The sequence below is a fragment of the Asterias rubens genome, chromosome 18 (genome assembly GCF_902459465.1).
Source record: "Asterias rubens chromosome 18, eAstRub1.3, whole genome shotgun sequence".
NCBI classification, from domain to species: domain Eukaryota; kingdom Metazoa; phylum Echinodermata; class Asteroidea; order Forcipulatida; family Asteriidae; genus Asterias; species Asterias rubens.
Genome location: NC_047079.1, coordinates 11,264,859 through 11,283,807, shown reverse-complemented (window position 1 = coordinate 11,283,807; position 18,949 = coordinate 11,264,859). Strand labels below are relative to the sequence as shown.

Genomic DNA, 18,949 nt, shown 5'->3' with positions numbered 1-18,949 from the left:
CGAATGAAAAACATTCATTATTTGTTTTATATAACATCCAAGTAGAACTTTGTCATTTTGATTGAAAGAAACAACTTTCAAAACAAACAATTTCAACTGTAGAAGCCGAATGCTAATAATTTTACTATGCCTTCTTGCAGTAACACCTGCTGCGTTACCAAAGACACGCGCACGCAGTGATGTTTTTACTCAGCTTTTTCGTTCCATCCGAAAAGTACCATTGCACGCTGGCAGCGTGCCAGCGTGCAATGGTACTTTTCAGATGGAACGAAAAAGCACGGCGAGTGACTCAGCGTGCAATGGTACTTTTATTTGCTATCACGTGACGGACAATCCTCCAATCAAATGGCAAGGATCTGCTTGGGTGTTATATAATATTTTATATTCTTTTCAAAGCTATTGCTAATTAACCTTTTGGCACTCTAATTAGGTACCCTTGAAGTTTCTGCAAACATTACAAAGTATAATAATCTGAAAATTATAAAAATTGCTAAACTTACAATGTTTGTGTCCAATGTTAACATTACCTCTTTCACCTTACAATTCCCATGTTTTTTTTTACAACATTTTGTGAAATAAATCGTTTGAATAATGAAAATAGAGTATTAATGTTCACAAACTCAGATGATGCCAAGTTTTTAAGAAACTCAAATGAAAAAAAATATATATATACTTGGTTCAAATCCCATCAGAGCACAGTGTAGATTAATTCTTATTCACAGGACTCACACATCAGTGTAAAGATAACCACAAAGAAAGACAGCCCTCTATAGACCAAACTCTACCTGGCACGTAGATACACAGTAAAGCCAGTAAGCACAAAACCTGTTAAGCAAAAAAGTATTGCTCGTCAGATGTTTACATTGTCGCCCCAATCAAGAAAAATCTTGAAACATTACACACCTTAATAAAGAAAGCTTTCAAATCATCTGGGCTCAATTTCAAAAAGCCAAAACAAAACTTGCAAACAGGTAACCAACCAAAATTACATTGTTTACATGGCTGTGACTGGTGCCCCACTTATTTTTTGCTTAGCAATGCAATTTATCAAGCATTGTTTTCCTGCTTAACAGCTTCATGAAATGGGGCCCTGGACATTTGAAAATTATCTTGGAAGATTTTGTCCTTCATACCAGTCATCTGTTCTATTGGTCGCCATTGCATCTTCAATTTCAATTTCTTCAAACTCCAGCGACTCTAGTGAAATGTCCGAGCCTTGACTTCCGACCTCATCACCCTCCGTGTCCATTCCTTCTCTACGTCTAAGCTCGGCTTCGACCTCTCTAAGGATGAGTTCTTCATCCCATTCTACATCCTCATATTCCTCCTCCGGATCCTCATCATCTTCTTCTTCTTCTTCATCTTTGTACGTCTTTGCCATGTCAGATAAATCCCACTGGTATAAGAAAGTATAGTAATAATTTTTTTGTAATAATAATTTAAGGTAATCATTTCTCAAAAAATGTTAAACATTGTCAGAATTTAATATCATGGAGACACATAAATTTAGTAGCTGTGAGTTTAATCAAAGTTCTCTGTACCCCATGAATATTCTATCAGTAGGTAGTTATTCAGTGCCTTTGTTATATTTAAATGCTTTGCCTTATTTGGGTCTGCAGTGGTAAGTCACCCCCAGAAATTCCTTAGTGCATTATGTTCCGGTCAAGTATGAAGTTTTGAATGGGTGGCATTGTGAGGTATGTTGAGTAGATGGGTGCGGTCAGGGAGAGTGAGTGTATGCTAGCTGTGTGTTGGATAGAGGGAGGTCATTCTAGCAGCGTCTTAGATAGAGAGAGGATGTGATCCTTGTTGATTTATTGTCAGACAAATTGCACTGGGTGTTAGTCTCTACAAATCTATGTGATTGTGCGCCATTGCTAAAATCACAGCAGATTTTCAGGCTGCTATATATTTTAAGGGAAATTGGTTGGAGTGATGAGACAACACTACTGAGAGCTGAACTTTAAGGGCTACACCCTTATGGAAACCATAAGTAAATTTCTTATTTTTATTGCATGCTTACTGCATTTCAAACTTTACTAAAATCAAGTGCATGATTCTATTGTTTTGTTCCAAGAAGAAGTTGATATAGTTTTAAATCAATGTGGTTTGAAAAATGCAAGTCATGGCTATTTTCGGTGCTTATTACATTTATTCAAGAGGCATGTTCATTTAATTCACTAGTGTTTTGTACTTTGGAAATGTTCACAAATTTTTGTGTAAGAAAGTTAATTGAAGGTTCATGGAAAACTTTCAGCAGTTTTTCATTCATTTGTTGGACAAATTTATTAGATGATTGTGGCTTACTTTTCCCAACAAATAGATAGGTTTCACCCCTGGGTGTGAGTGTTTTGGAATCCAAGAAGAAACGCCAGACTGAGTGTTGGCCGATGATAAGACGTCCCGTGTCCAATGAATTGGGTTGCTACATGAACAGCAGAGGGCGCAACAACTTTGTGATATGAACTTTGAACTTTGTGACTGGTTTCGCAGCGACTGGAACCACAACACGTTTATATGAGTTTACTGTGTGGAAGCTGGGATTTTCTAGCTTAAATCTTTGTGGAGTGGAAACTGGACGCCTATTATCCGTTGGGACTGTTTTTTCGCTTATTATTGTATATCTGTATACCTCTAATGTGAGATTTATTTATGCAGAAAGTATAGTCCAAAAGACACTACTGTTATTACCGTTATTACTTATTATCGTTGACTTTGAGTGATCAAAACCTATATATCAAAAGTGTGTATTTATCAACGCCAGTGTCACTCCTTTGAAGGAAGTTGTACATAATTTTGGGGAGTAAAATCTGTCCTAAGTTCATAGCAGAACATTGCTTTTCCTTTGTGTGTGACAAAAACGCTTACCAAGCTTAAAGCAGTGAATACTCTACCAGAGGGATTTGGGATTTCTGTAATTGTAAACATTTTAAGTACTTCCAAATTTTGATCGAGGGCATAGTTGTGCATAAGAGGCGCCATATAATCAAAGTGACTGTTAAACTGAGGTTTACAATATCCAGTCAAATGGTCTCCTTGAATTGAATTGAGGTTTGTGTCGGCGGACACATTCTGTTTTATTTAAAACCTTTCTGAATTTGTTTGAGAAGGCCTTTTTTGGAACAGGTCGTAATAAAAGTATTAGATATTTAATTGATGTGGTTTTCATTTAATGTTGATTTGTGAGATAGACCAAACTTTTTAGTGAAGGTTGGAGAGAATATTAAACTTGTAATTATTTATTGTAAATATGTAACTCTTGTGTCACTTGTCTATACTTATTTGAGTTTGCATAGATTGTCTTTCGGTCATGGGTGCCTTGTGGGGTAAGCTGTGACAAACATCATTAACAGGTGCAGTGCTACTTACCAAGTACGTTTTCATGGTCATTCATTTTTGAAGTAACTACAAAAGGTATATCCACACTCAAACTCAGCCACAGCCTTTGTGTTTTTCCCCGATAGTTTGAAATCAGATCTGAAATTTCATGTTACTCACCTCTAACTCGTCACCAAAATTCTCCACATCGGGTTTGGGTTGTGCTTTCTGTCTCCGCCCACCTCTTGGGTGATCAGGCGGAGGGGGTATAGCCTGAAGAGGTGACCTTTGACCTTCATCCACTCCAGAGTACTGTCTTGCAAGATGTTCTTGCCTGTCAGAGTGTGGATCATTCATGTCGATATGTGTGCTCCGGAGTCTCTGTAAGGGATAATCAGGATTTCAAATGAAAATGAGTGAAAACTTTCACTGTGAACGTCCTTGGTGTGATTTCTCTACAAAAATGGTAAGGTGGCTCACTGTGATGTGATACCGATAAGGATATATCACATCCAAGTGAGTCACCTTACCATTTTTGAGGAAAATCACATCCAGGCCGTTCACAGCGTTTGTCATTGCATTGGACAGATTGAGGCATTCACTTTTGATCAAACAATGAAAATCTGGCTTGAGATGCAGTGAAATAATAATTTTTCAGATCACAACAAAATCCCTGGAAATACTATGAAAACTTTGGCTGCTCTTTTCACACTTTTCATTTCATTTTATTTCTAGAACACTTGAAATCATTTCAATACCAGAAGGATAACAAAGTAAATTTGCTATTATCTTTAAACAACTAAAACAAATCTCAGAGAAGGAAAACAAAAGCCAATAAAAAGGGAGAAACAAAGTTCTATTTAATTTCTGTCAGGAACCCCAGAACTCGATACCAGGGCCCAATTTCTTAGAGCTGCTTTTTATAAGCACAAAAAGTAACTAAGCATAACAAAACTATGCTTACCAGAATAAGGTTACCAAACTACCATGCCACAATTACTATCTGTGACTGGTATCCTGCACATTACTGCTCAGCAGAAAATTGTTAACCAATGTATTCTTTGTTTCAACAGCTCTATGAAATAGGGCCTTGAAGATTGGGGAAAGAAATGACGACTTCGCGGATTTCGGAGAAAGGAGTTGAATTTCTACGTACCTCATCTTCACTCTGGTGTTCATCTTCTTCGTCCTCGTTGATGGCAGCAAGGCGTGGCTCCTGCCTAGAAGCCCAAACATCCTCCTCATCTTCTAAACCATCTTCATGACCGTCTTCATAGTCAGCTACTCTACGATCTCGGTCTTGCTCCCAGCGAGCCGCTACTTTCTGCCGGTTGATCTGCCGATGGTGACGAGCTATGAGGTAAAGTATCTATCGGAACCCTTCATTAAGGATTTGTCTCTTTTTGGGTGTCACCCGTGTTTAGGGTCAAGCTCCCCCTTTTTTTTAAAGATTATAAACAACAGAAACTAAAAACAAAAATAGAGAAAGTAAAACAAACACAAAATTGCTTCATTGGGAAAACCCCAATCTTTGACTGGATAGATTTAAAAGCTTTTTAAAAACTGCATGAAACAAAAACAAAAGTAAGAAAGAAAAAAAATAAAACTAGACAAAATAGTACGATGGGATGCTTCTTCTTCAACTCAGGAGTGGGACAGGAGTAAAATGTCCCAGTAGAAATCAATAAAGCTAATAAGGAAAGAAAGAGCACCTTTGAGTGTTGGCTACTGAAAAATCTTGGGCAGCTTTTCAACAGTACACAACAAAGATTGCCAAAAAATCTAAATTATAAGAATTGGATTTTGTATGTAAGGATACAATAAGATCAAACACCATGCCAAAGCCACTGCAAAGACAAAATAAAACAAAGAAAACTGAAATGATTTCTGATAACGGTGAATAAACACAAACTTGCTTTCAATAACCCATCCAAGCAGTGCCATAAACCGCACTGATACCACAAAATGACACCTTGTGTACAAAACCAGTGGTAAATTTTTAGTTGAAAAATAGTATTAGCTGTTGTAAAATGCTTACCAACCAGAAGGACCTATGGTAAAAATGACAAACAAATAGTGGCCTGCATTTCGACCAATTTTTTTTTTTTGAGGATCTGTTAAAGTCCAATGTCAGGCCACTCAACTAATTTTTTTTATATACAATATTAGTCAAGGGGTCGATTTCAAAAGAATTAGGACTAGTCCTATACTAGGAGATAATATTAAAAACGAAAGGGTAGTCCTAAGTTAGGAAGAATAACTCGTCCTAACTCAAGATAAGACTAGTCCTAATTCTCTTGGTGAAATTGACCCCTGGTCACAAATTTCATGAAGTGTCAAGGCTACACGACCTCTCCTTTTTTAATAACGACAATTATGTAATGCAACCTTGGCATGAAAAGGAAAACTTGTGTCTTTAAAAACCGACACTGACTATTTCTTGGGATATGATGATTTCCATAACAATGTTAAAAAATAAAGGTAATTGCTTGTGGAGTAATTTTGATGTTTAGTAGTAAGAACTAATAACATAGAATATAAACAAAATAGTATTTGAAAACAGAAGAGATTGAAAAGAGTTCCTACCAAATGAGTAACCACGGTAATGCGTTTATCAAGAAGGCAAGATTCTGGCTGAACATTACGATGGAAAGTACGTAGCAAATGTTGGCCAAAACAGCAAAAGTGTTGACGTGAAAATGAAGAAGTAGATATTCACACTGTCGAAGCTGAAATGAGACGCAAACAATTAACAATTGTTATAATAACATTTCTTTCACTTTTTGGGTGTACAAAGGAAAATTGCCTAGAATGGGATTTGAACCAATGACCTAATGTGCCAGTGCTCTACCAACTGACCTATCAAGCCCGAAGATTGGCTTTTCCTGCATTGCCGACATCTTTGTTTAGGGTGCAAGTCAGACCCAATTCAACCTGTAACTGCTGTATAGCCAGGGGTCGCACCCAAGTTTATAATAGGGACTTTTCGTTTTCAACGACGGATGGTTCTACGACGGTAAAGATGATATTTGGCGTCATCTGTGCATGCGTCGGCTTTGAGGACGGTCGTCCCTCAATTTCTACGACAGTACTTGGGATGAATCTTCGTTGTGCTGAAAACGACAACGTTTAGCTGAACAACCGTCGCAGAACCATCCGTCGCCGAAAACGAAAAGTCCCTACTACAATCTGGGAAGCGGCAGTAACGGGATCACCTTAGGGGTTAGGGGGGGATGCAACTTTTTGTATCAAATGTTTATTAATAAACCACAAGGGAGCTGACTGGGCACTGGGTAAATTTAATTCAATTCCTAAGTAAACAAAGGAAAACAAAATTGACTAGAATGGGATTTGAACCTGCGACCTCCAGATTAACATAACGTTTGGCCATCATCACTGCTACCATTAGACAACAGACAGCCAGAACTTTGGTGTAATATTGCTCGAGACACTAAGTATGTTCATCAATAAAATAGGGGTACTTTTTCCAATGACTACCCGATACTTACCCCATCTTTTATAAGTGGAACTTTAGCAAGTGAGTAACCAATCACTGCAAAGATACCAAGTGTGTAACCAAAGTTGTCCACGGCTGACTGAATTTAAAAAAAAGAAAATACAAAAAGGACAAATTATACTTATACAGATTTTTTTAAAAGAAAAATTGCCCAAGACAAGGCAACTTGTGCTGTTTAAGTGCAAAGTGTGAAAAAGCACTATTTGAAGAGCCATATGAGGGACAAGTGTTTTTTTGAGTGGTCTTCCACTCTTTTAGATTTAAGTTTGCAACTTTTTGAGTGATTTTTCACTCTGTCATGGGGTAAAACCTCTCTAAAAGAGTGAATAACCACCACTCTTTTTGAAGAGCCATTTGAGGGACCACTCAATATGTAAAGAGTGATGTTTTCACTCTTTACATTTAGAGAGTGAATTGGGCTACAAGGAAACTAAAGAAAATTTAACTGGAAAGATGCTACTTTTTTTAAGTATTTGTATACAGGTTTTGTCATTTTCAATCTCATTTGAGGTGCCAGGTGTTGGGGATGGGGGGGCAAAGTCTGAGCGGAGCCACCCCACACCCTATCCTGTTACACATAAAAACTAAAAATGTGTTTCTTTATTTGTATTAAAAAAATGCAACAAATTATCTTACCTCTGACACCATCAACAGATTTCTCCCTGTGCCAAATGTTTGAACTCTTCCTTGTTGCCATGGAGATGATGCAAGTGGGAGATACACCATCGCTGGTAGCCATGCCATTAATATACACATGATGCGGGTACGGTTACCATTCTGCTTGCCTTTTGGTCTGTCCGGACTATTCCATTCTCCTGTAGGGTTGTATATTGCTAGTAGCAGGTGAACATGATAAGAGATACGTTAATCATTTTACTCCACAATTTCTTTTTTAACAGTTACTTATATAGTTATGCTTCAGTACCTCTATACTTGTTTATGTTAAAAAATAAGGAATAAATCAAGTCTGTACAATGATTCTAGAGATAAAATTCAAAGGGAATGAATGGAATGGAATGTAAAGAACAACTCACTGTAAGGGATTCTTTCAGGTTCATATGAAGAAAAAGAACATCGGATGTAGAGGAAGTGGAGAAAAAAGATGCCATCAGTACCAACCAAAAATCCTGCTATTAACACCTGTAAATATTACCAAGAAATCAAAAAATAGTTTGAAGACAACTGCACGCCTTTTGTTATTTTAAGGTCTTTTCGCGAACCCACAAAAAGTTTCAGATGAAATGCACACCGGAAAAAGGATGGAAAGATTCCGTATCTGCCACAACTTCAAATGTTTACAAAGCGAATATTTCATTAATTGAGTAAATTAGATAATTATTTATTCCATAACGAATGAAAAAGTGGTGGCAGGATAGGGGCATTTGTCCAAAAGGAATTTCATGTACTTTTTAACATAACAATAATGTCTTGGATTGAAACTGAACTGAGTTTAAAATGGTTTTGGTTGGCTGTCCCAAGATGCATTGGTGTGAAAGCTGGGGGAAGTCTGCGTTCAGTTAGCTCTTGTTAGCTCTTGTTCATCCCCATGAGGGCACCTGGATCAACCCAAAAGGAATTTCATGTACTTTTTAACATAACAATAACGTCTTGGATTGAAACTGAACTGAGTTTAAAATGGTTTTGGTTGGCTGTCCCAAGATGCATTGGTGTGAAAGCTGGGGGAAGTCTGCGTTCAGTTAGCTCTTGTTAGCTCTTGTTCATCCCCATGAGGGCACCTGGATCAACCCAAAAGGAATTTCATGTTCTTTTTAACATAACAATAACGTCTTGGATTGAAACTGAACTGAGTTTAAAATGGTTTTGGTTGGCTGTCCCTAGATGCATTGGTGTGAAAGCTGGGGGAAGTCTGCGTTCAGTTAGCTCTTGTTAGCTCTTGTTCATCCCCATGAGGGCACCTGGATCAACCCAAAAGGAATTTCATGTGCTTTTTAACATAACAATAACGTCTTGGATTGAAACTGAACTGAGTTTAAAATGGTTTTGGTTGGAATGTCCCAAGATGCATTGGTGTGAAAGCTGGGGGAAGTCTGCGTTCAGTTAGCTCTTGTTGGGGGTTCATCCCCATGAGGGCACCCAGATCAATCCAGGCACAGGCCTCGAACTCCCCTCTTGGAGGGGCACACCAACTTCCCTCTAGTAAGGGGCACTAAATTTGTATTGAAACCTTGCAAAGGGCACCACAGCAAAAGCACAGGGCCGGGCAGCACAGCAAAAGCATAGGGCAGGGCACTACAGTAAAAACACGGGGCACAATTGCTGTGGGTGCTTTGGGTATTTTTTTTAGGCCTGCAGGCAATCTAAACGAAAGCATCTATTGTAAAGGGCTTCAGGGTTTGGGAGCTATTGCTTCAGTACTTACCTGTGTACCAAGCTGACTACAGAGTATAGCGCCAATCAGACTGCAGACATTTGCAGAGCAGATGTGAAGTAGTGTCAGGAATTGTTGTTTGGTTCCGTTAACTTCGCTGTGTCTGGCTCGTAACAAACTGTCAAGTAGTTGAAATGGATACATACATGTAGATCCAAGGAAAAAGAAGTTGCTAAACCATACTCTATGGCTAAACATAATGTCAGTTTTATAAATACACACTGACAGTATTAATGAAAAATAATTATTACAAGTTGATTGAGTGTATGAAAGGGAAGAAATTTAACAGGCCTGGAGTTTCATCTTTGAGGGGGCAAGGCAGTATTTGGAACTAATGGGTGTAGATGTGTGACCTGTAGACGCTCACTGATGGAGCGATGTTGATGCTGCAGGAAATAGTCCAAAAACAGTTACCTACACACAAAGAAAACAACACCAAAATGTATAAACAATACTCACAATGCATTGGATATCAGCCACAAGCATAGGGAAGCTACCCCAAATAGAAATGCGACATACTGTAGACCCGACTCCAAGCACATGGCAAGGGAGTTCCAGACGACCTTTGACCCCTCAGAGCAATTCATCAGGTGCAACATCTTGCTCTCTTCATCCCAATCTATCGCCATGGTGATAGTTTTTTTTTCTCTTGAGATGCTTTTGAAGATGTTTTGAAACGGCTGAAAGTAGTATCACTTGTTTGTTATTAATTTAATACATGTTAAACTGCATCATGGATAAAAAAATATTAGTTTTTGGTTTTACCAATAAACACAGTTGTGTGAAAACAAATCACAGGCTTATCACTCGGGTAGGATTCGAACCCACGACATTTGCAATTCTGAAGCAGTGTCATACCAAATAAACAAACTAAGAAGTAAACAAATTAAGCATAATATAAGAGGGCTGGACATTTTTGTGAACAAGTATGTTTTTAAAATGGCTTATACCTAGTTATTAATGATTTCTTTGCATGTTGACAACATTGTCATTGGTAAATGTCACAGACCAGTATCTGAACTTCATGAGGCCAAACACAACCATAAAATGACAGATCTGTGAAAAAAAACCTGCTGAACAGGGTTTGACAAGTAGCTGAATAGATGTAGAAATGCTTTCGGATAACTTTCCGTATGGCGCCACCACTTTTTCACTCATTTTTACAAAAAGGGATATATCAATCAGGTAAATAAGTTCCTATATTATTTCATATCGAATGAAAAAGTGGTGGCGCCATACGGAAACTTTTCCATGCTTTCGCAGTTTTAAATACATCAACATTTGTCTCACATGGTTCAACTAATTGTTTATAAATTAATTGAAATCAAAAGAGCACAATGCCACATAGCCCCACCACATGTGAGTTGGCAACGTGCAGGTGGGGCTAATAACACCGGCATAAAATACAACTGAACTAGGATGCTACCTAAATGGAGCAAACTATTAGGTACAGTCGTTTTAAAAAGTACATGGCGATCATAATAACATCTAATTTCAATTGCAAAAAGTGGTACACGAGTATTGCATACTGCTTCAATTAAAAATTTAAAACAACAGCTGCAAGTGAAATATTAATAATGTTATTGGTTATGCGTTGCACAGCGACACAATTAATTATTGCTGGTGTGGTGTGGCGGACACAAGTGCTTGCAAAATTTGCAAAACAAGTTCAACAATTGCAATGTTAGGGCACGTCTATTCATTTTGCAAAATGCATGTTAACAGACGTGGTTGCATAAAAGAAATAGAATAAAATGACCTACCTTAATATAATGTTACATGCAAAGGAAACTGTCTTTAGCCAAAGCTAGCACCACCCGCATATTTCCACCAACCACAGCCGCCATGTTTGAACTACGAGCCTAATAAATAATAAAATCGGATTGCAATTCACGTATTGCCAGTGGCAATAAGGGAGAAAAAAAGGCAACACGCCTTTACAAACAAGTAGACTTGCCTTTCATTGTAGAACGAAGTATAACCCAGCTTCTAGCCACCATTCGATCAAAGGTCGTTTATAAAACCTTTATGTCAATATTTACCAACATTCCATCCACACATAAAAGTATTAGAGCACGCAATATGTAAAAAGTTGGCGTTAAGCCACGCACGTACTGTTCCATTTCGCTTAAGGGGGTATCACATTTTAAAGAAATATCTGTTTTCATGCTTCAAAATTAATTTAGAGCTTTCTCAAAAAATAAAGTAAATATTTTACGTCTCAACTCTACAAGCGTTTTTAGCATTACCTACATTTATTTTTAGAATGACCTGGTTAACTGTTCGTAAAAGCAAGTCACACTTCGGTGACTTTGAACACCCCTACAAAAGAAAATCGTTCAATCTAAATGCAATACGGAACTTTCTTTCCAATAATCGTCTGCTCGCACAAAATTTAACTTAGCCACATACACGTACAAACACTATTATAGTTTGAATAAAATAAGTGTAGAAAACGGGCATGTATTCTGTGAAATTGTATAATATAATTTTTTTATATTTTACGTAAAATTTGTGCTTGTAGCTTCCACAACACAACCATATCGTCTCTATTTGTCCCAACAACATTTCTCATGAAAAAGCCACACACATTTGACGAAAAAAAGACAAACAGTTTGTTTACTATCTCATTAAAAGAAGAATTTATTGTACTTTCTTCTTTCGAGAACTCTCTATACATACATGTTAGGCATTTTAAAAAATAACAAATTTAAAACTTCCACATCGCAAAGTGATATTACTAGAAAATATCAAATGGTATTATACGCAGACACCCCGAAGCTTCAAATAATTTCGAGGAATATTTATTATCTTTCAAAATCTCTAGATTTAAATGTAAAAATTACACTTTAAAACAGGGTTGTAAGTATGTGAGAAAGCTTTACAAACCGCGGAACTTTCTTTTCACCGAAATTATATTTTATTGGTTCTATGTGCTGATTGGTCAACCACAATGAGTACTTTACAGAAGCACGAAAAAGAAACGTAGCATTTTATTACTAAATACTACCGACGGAAATGTCCCTTTGGTAGTAAAAACAAAAGCTACTTTGTGAACAATGTTTTTGTAAAAAGTATTTTAAAAAAAAAACCTGAAAAACCAGAGTTTGCTCATTTTAACTTGTTCAGTGTTCATTGTTCTTATACTTCTGGCCAAGTTTCTCAAATGAATTTCCCCATTTTAGGGAAAGAAAACTGGAAAATATCTTCTTTCCTAAACATGTGGAATATCAATTCACTTCAAAGTTCTATTGCAGTTTGAACTTAAATACATCAAAAGATATGCAAAGAAAACCAGACGGCTATTTTATGTATGAAAACGGTACTCCGTGACTACAAGTTTGCTATGGCACATGACCATTATTTTGTTACTATAAGAAGGCGGATCCGACAATCAGCTTTTAACAACGCGAACCGCTATTTTTTGTAAACTTTTATTTGTACAATACTTCATTAGTTCTTATAAAGGCTAAATCTATTGTTGTTATAATCGGATAATATTGATGAAAATCCGACTTTAATAAAATCTCAAAACTGATATTAAACCTACAACGTACATATATTTTCTATAAAATCATTTATTATAAATAACTCCACTTTTTCTCATAGAACTGCCGCGCTGTGCTTTATTAGGGGCGTGATTATGTCCACAAAGCGTTTCCATTGGCTGAAGCTATCTCCTGAAAGAGTGTGCGTGACTCAAAATGAATATTCATTATGCTGTGACAAACACCACTCGTAGACCCTTTGCACTCTCATGCCACAGTCATCCTTTTGAGTGGATTTTACGTAACCACGCCTTTTATGCAAATCACACCACACAAGGACTTTCATTGGATGAATCTTGATACAGAAGCAACGCAGCAGTGATTGATAAAATAAAAGTGCGGCACATAAACCACTATGCGCCTTCAACGTACAGCTATCAGTTCATTTATCAATTATTATCTGCTACGCTGTTAACGATAAATCTTATCGATTATGATCGATAACTTTGAACTCTAGTCTACAATATTTTTTACCCGTTTGAGCCGAGTGTGTTCGTCCATTTCGCTGGTAACCAACACCCAATGTAACGAATGCATGAGGATAGGGAAACCGGTTTCAGACGCAACTACTGTGTTTTTGAAATCATGGTTCACGCTACCCCTGGCTATCCGTTGTGATCTATAAGTTCAAAATCGCTAAAGCACATTGTTTTTTCAGAAGGTATTCGGCGCGAACCATGGTTTCACAAACGTCAACAGAGCAAGGCCATTGCGCTGTGCAGTTAGAGCGCTAAAATTACTGAACGAAATTTGGCAAAACCTTTAAACCATGATAACTTTTATTTTTACATATTGACAGTTTAAAAAGTTACGGAAAGTAAATCAAAAGGTACAATAATGTTACAAAGTGTTTCAAAATTTGACAGAAACCGATGGGTTGTTTTATGGGAGCAATATAATCAATCAATTTAATATACACACCTCGCTTCTTTCTAAAAGGATGGCGCATCATTGGGGTTTCAAATTGAAATACATCTTTGACAATTCTCCAAGCACTTTACGCACAAGTTATTCAATGTTTTTTTGCCATTTGCCAGTTCTCTTCACGTATCGTTCTAAAAGTATTTGGTTTTACAGTAATGTGTGTAGTTTTGTAAATTAAAGTAGCTTGAATAATATTCCTTCTCCAGGAAAAAAAAAAGTTATTCCAACAAAGGGGTCCGTAAATAAAAAATAATAGCTTCATCTTTGAACGTAACAAAATGACATTTTGAAGCAAGAATTTTCGCTTCAATATTTACAAAAAAATAGTTGTTTGAACAAATCTGGAAGGGACAAAATTAATCTCTTTATTTTGGCAACACAAAAAGTACCCAACGCTGTTCCTCTTCAAAAACGAAAAGTGATTGGCTGAAGAAAACAAATATTTTAAGACAAATTGAGATAAGTTTCGTCACAATTGCTCGGTTTTCACATTGTCCTCCGAGTGTATAGTTAAAGCACACTTTTAGCACCGTAGTTTGCCTTAAATTGTTAAACTTTCTTTATCTCAAGACGATGGGCGTTTTTTTTTCAAAGCACGTGGACAACATTAGTAATTGTCAAAAACAGTAGGCCTATCCCCCCCCCCCCTTGCGTGACCCAATCATGGAATAACAAACCTGTGAAAGTTTAAAGACACTGGATACTATTGGTATTTGTCTTCTCACTTGGTGTATCTCAACATATGCATAAAAATAACAACCCTGTGAAAATTTGAGCTCAATTGGTCGTCGAAGTGTTTGAAAAGAATCTTTTTCCTGAACGTTTTTTTTCCAATATTGTGATGCAATGAAAGACTCAATATTGTAATCAGCCTTCACAAAATTTCATGTTAAAATTTTTTTTTAAAAATGCAAGTCGCCAGACACCCAAGGCCAGAAGGCCACTTCAAGGTGTGGGCTACAAAAAACAAATTTCCAGAGGCCGTTGCCACCTACTTCTAGGGCTGAAGTGGGATTTGAAACTTTGCATGGTGGGATAATAATTATGTGAAGTTTGTGTAGCACCATGGTAGTGCAAAACTCTTTTGAGCTACTTTTAGTGTTGGTTCTAAAAAGAATCGGTGGTTGAGAACTCAACATTTCGCAGAATATACTGATCGAAACGTTGAGTTGTCAACCACTTGTTCTTTTCAGAACCAACACTACTCAAAAGAGATTTACACATGGTGCTACAGCAAACCTCAACTAAAGGTGCATGGAAATGACTTAATAATACAATACGTCAGGTACCCTTTGTATACTATAGCAAGAGGGAATACCGATCTCAGATTACCAGAAAGGGGACAGTCTATATGGGCCCTCTCTAAACGCGATGTATGCAAACGTCTGTGTTGAGGTCTAATACCCAACCTCATCTAACAAAAGACGAATTTCTACTATTTGGATTTGAAAACTTTAAATTAGTTTGTTAAAACTAATTAAATATACATTTAACCATAATGAACCCTTGAAGTTTTGCAGCAAAATAATACATCTTTGTAGGACATGACTTAAATGGTGATGAATAAACATCAACTAAAAAGAAACAAATATAAAACTTTAAATTCCAAGACAATGTTTTTGTACACTTTAGAAAGGCAACAATCTTTTGAACTTAAGTAACACTGTTTTTCACATTTTGACCCTTGACCCCTATAGGCCTGCCCGATTCCATAAACAGATACTGCTTAACAATCTGATGAACACAGCATTTGCAGGATACCAGTCAGAGATATGACATGGTATCCTGGCTGGTGTACTGTAGTCAGGTAAGCACAATTTGATTGTGCTCAGCTACTGTTTGTGCATATACAGCTCTGTGAAAATGGGTCCATAAATGGCTAAAACCTATAGACCTTATGCACATGACATCATTTCAGTAGGGCGCCCTCACCTAGAGGTCAAAAGGTTGTTCATTGGCCAATCCTGTGTGCCGCGCGTACAAATCTGTGCGTTTCGATTGTTTCGTCACCGTTTTTCCACTAAGATGGCCGCTGGATGACGTCAATGCATAAGGTCTATAATGAAAATATCAAGCAACATTTTACACCATCTTTGCACAAATTATTTTTGATGCACTTGTCACCAAACATAGCCGATTGGCAGAGAAGTGATAAATCAAAGAGAAGTAAACTTTGGGATAGGTTGTGGATAATTTGGACAATTACTCAAAGCACTTAGCCAACTTTGGACGAAAATCGCTGCTAGAAGAAAATATTCAGTTGGGAATGATAATATGACTTTGACTCGAAAATAGATGAAAAGTATTCCCTGTCCAAAATGTTGTGAGTTTCTCACTAAAAATGAAAAAAAAAACTTTGAAAAAGTCTCTCTTTGTTACGATTTAAAAACCAACGGCTATTTAGTGAATGCAGAGTTGGCTCTCCAGAAGTAAGAGGAATCTACAACTGAAAGTGTCTTGCAAGAAAAAAGATTGCAGTCTTTCTAGAAATAAAGTAGTTTCAAATTTGTGTTACTTTGTCAGTTTTATTTATAATGGTATTTACAAATTCTACATTCACTTGATCTATTATCATACATATAAATAAACTAAATTAACTATTTGCTTTTATTCAAAATTATTAAAACTTTATGTTATTATCTTTTAAAATCAAATATCTTATTGATTTTGTTTTGGTTAAAACATAAAATAGCTTCCCAATCACATAGATATAAAACTCTGCTATAACTCTGTTAAAAATAATAAACTACTGTTTCATGTACAATAATTTGAAATAAAGATCCTGATAACCTGTTGGTATGGGATTTTCCCAGGTGGAGATTGTCCAGACGACTGTTTAAGGAACTATTTTTTCACAATTTCCAAGTGTTTTATTCCTAAGGGAATTTTAATATAATTGATTTGATGGAACATTTTTTTTTATTTGCTTTTTCAATATTAAGACGATTAAATAATTCAATTGTAGAATCAGAAAATAATTTGTGCTTGTTTTTCAAAGTTTTTTGTTACACTTTCTCCAAATTTCATTCTTCACTAATATATTCTAACATCCATGGTTAACATCTTGATAAAATAATTACAATTTATATATTATGCTTAATTCCTGAAAAGTCATCAGTATATAGGAGCCGGATAAAGAAGCACAAAAGTCAGAAATTTGGATGGAAAAGTAAAAAGTCGTTATCATGCAAATGTGATAATTGTTGAGGTAAACTAGAGCGTTCATTGGACAATGCCGAAGATATAGTGATGACAAAATATGAAAGCTCCATTGACAAATTCTGGTTATTTTAGTAGAGTGTGTGGATCCAGAGCAAAGATTCAATGAAAAATCAAGTTAAACAATAATGCTGTTGGGATTCCAAAGGTTCAACAAAGAAGTGCCATGCTCTGCTTATAAAGGCTAGGCATACTAATTCAACCATAGTTCACTGGTTTGGTACTCAAGTGCACTAATTTGGTACGCGAATCCACTGGTTTGGTACTTAAGTCCAGTAGTGTAGTACTAAGGTCCAATGATTTGTTACTTCTGTCCATTAGTTTAGTACTCGAGTCCATTGGTTTGGCACTCAAGTCCACTGGCTAAGTACTCAAGTCCATTGGTTTGGCACTCAGTTCCACTGGTTTAGTACTAAGTCTCGTGAATTGGAACTCAAGTCCACTGGCTTAGTACTCAAGTCCACTGGTTTGGTACTCAAGTCCACTGGCTCAGTACTCAAGTCCACTGCTTTGGCACTCAGTTCCACTGGTTTAGTACTAAGTCTCGTGAATTGGAACTCAAGTCCACTGGCTTAGTACTCAAGTCCACTGGTTTGGTAATCAGGCCCACTGGCTGAGTACTCAAGTCCACTGGTTTAGTACTAAGTCTCGTGAATTGGAACTCAAGTCCACTGGCTTAATACTCAAGTCCACTGGTTTGGTAATCAGGTCCACTGGTTGAGTACTCAAGTCCACTGGTTTAGTACTAAGTCTCGTAAATTGGAACTCAAGTCCACTGGCTTAGTACTCAAGTCCACTAGTTTGGTAATCAGGTCCACTGGTTGAGTACTCAAGTCCACTGGTTAATAGTACTAAGTCTGGTGAATTGGAACTCAAGTCCACTGGCTTAGTACTCAAGTCCACTGGTTTGATAATCAGGTCCACTGGTTGAGTACTCAAGTCCACTGGTTAATAGTACTAAGTCTGGTGAATTGGAACTCAAGTCCACTGGCTTAGTACTCAAGTCCACTGGTTTGATAATCAGGTCCACTGGTTGAGTACTCAAGTCCACTGGTTTAGTAGTAAGTCCCCTGGTTTAGTACTCATATCCACTGGTCTATTAAACAAGCCATCTGGGTTGGTACTCATGTCCACTGACAAGATGTCCACCACTTTGGCACCCAATTCCACATGTTTTAAAACTGTATTGTTCTAAAACGTGCTTGGATTATATCAGCTTGGAGTCGGAATTCCTTTGGACCTTCGTAGAGTAGAGTGATGAATCTTGATCCAGTTGTCTTGAAAATCCATCTGAGGGCGGGCAGTTCCTTGTCCCGAGAACAGCACACAAGTTGAAGACAGGTTCTAAACAAGTACCCAATGTTATTAGCACACACATAAACACACCTCTATCACCCCGTTCGTCACCCCATTCGTCACCCTGTCTCTCACCCTCTCTCTTACCCTCTCTGTCTCCTCATAATAAAACCATAGCATCGCTTCGGCAAGGATGCCATGAAACAGTTTCTTAGGCAACATCCGAGTTCCTGTCATTTAGGGTTACCCCTGACATTAGATGACCCCCCGACCTTCGACATGCTGAGATTTGTTCGGACTACTTTCTTGTCGGTGGCGTTGCTGATCGCGGCGTCGCCGTTCTGTTTAATGGCCGGCGTCGTGGAGCCGTTTGTGGAGTTGATCTTGGGCATCTCGCCGTTGGCTTGCCTCGTTTTGTCGTTCTCCGTTTTCTTCCGCTTCTCCTCCTCCATGGCTTTGGCCATCTCCGAGTAGTAATTGAGGGCTTTCCTGACAGGTTCAATGATGTGCTCCTAAGAATGGAAACATTGCCAACATTAACAAAGAAATCATTCATTAACCGTAGTCCTCCCAAATACTTTTCATAAAGTTGTGAGGATTGCATGAAATGAGGACAATAGAGTGACTGCAGGGTGACTATGTAGCCGAGTAGAGCATATAATTGGCTGTATACTCCCCAGGGAGTTGAGATGGTTTAAGGAATGATCTAAGGCCCAGTGACCAGAGGTAATAATGTCG

General features: G+C 37.4%; 2 protein-coding genes across 3 annotated transcripts in view; both read right to left on the bottom strand.

The window, feature by feature from the left end:
* Positions 1-311: 311 nt before the first annotated feature.
* LOC117302158 lies at positions 312-11,210 on the bottom strand. 2 transcript variants are annotated; one of them, XM_033785966.1, is made up of 11 exons: positions 11,182-11,210; positions 9,684-9,904; positions 9,216-9,342; positions 7,870-7,975; positions 7,472-7,668; positions 6,828-6,914; positions 5,905-6,047; positions 5,138-5,165; positions 4,475-4,687; positions 3,499-3,699; positions 312-1,396 (listed from the first exon to the last, which is right to left on the bottom strand). In XM_033785966.1, the coding sequence occupies exons 2-11, from the start codon at positions 9,851-9,853 to the stop codon at positions 1,106-1,108; spliced, it is 1,563 nt and encodes a 520-aa protein (XP_033641857.1). In that variant the 5' UTR covers positions 9,854-9,904; positions 11,182-11,210; the 3' UTR covers positions 312-1,105. The 2 variants fall into 2 exon arrangements, with proteins under 2 accessions (XP_033641857.1, XP_033641856.1); XM_033785965.1 differs by lacking the exon at positions 11,182-11,210 and adding an exon at positions 10,988-11,154.
* A 4,478-nt stretch (positions 11,211-15,688) lies between these two features.
* LOC117302667 (high affinity cGMP-specific 3',5'-cyclic phosphodiesterase 9A-like) overlaps positions 15,689-18,949 on the bottom strand; it is a 78,281-nt gene continuing 75,020 nt past the window's right edge. Inside the window, exon 13 of the mRNA XM_033786649.1 lies at positions 15,689-18,723. Coding sequence (XP_033642540.1) covers positions 18,445-18,723 — 279 coding nt within the window. The 3' untranslated portion in view covers positions 15,689-18,444. The remainder of the gene's footprint in view (positions 18,724-18,949) is intronic.

Coding starts and splice junctions, on each gene's coding strand:
- LOC117302158 (XM_033785966.1), bottom strand. CDS start 9,853: ATGGCGATAGATTGGGATGAAGAGAGCAAGATGTTGCACCTGATGAAT. Junction 9,343..9,683: donor TGGCTGATATCCAATGCATT/GTGAGTATTGTT, acceptor ACTACTTGACAG/TTTGTTACGAGCCAGACACA. Junction 5,166..5,904: donor TTACCGTGGTTACTCATTTG/GTAGGAACTCTT, acceptor TTGTCTTTGCAG/TGGCTTTGGCATGGTGTTTG.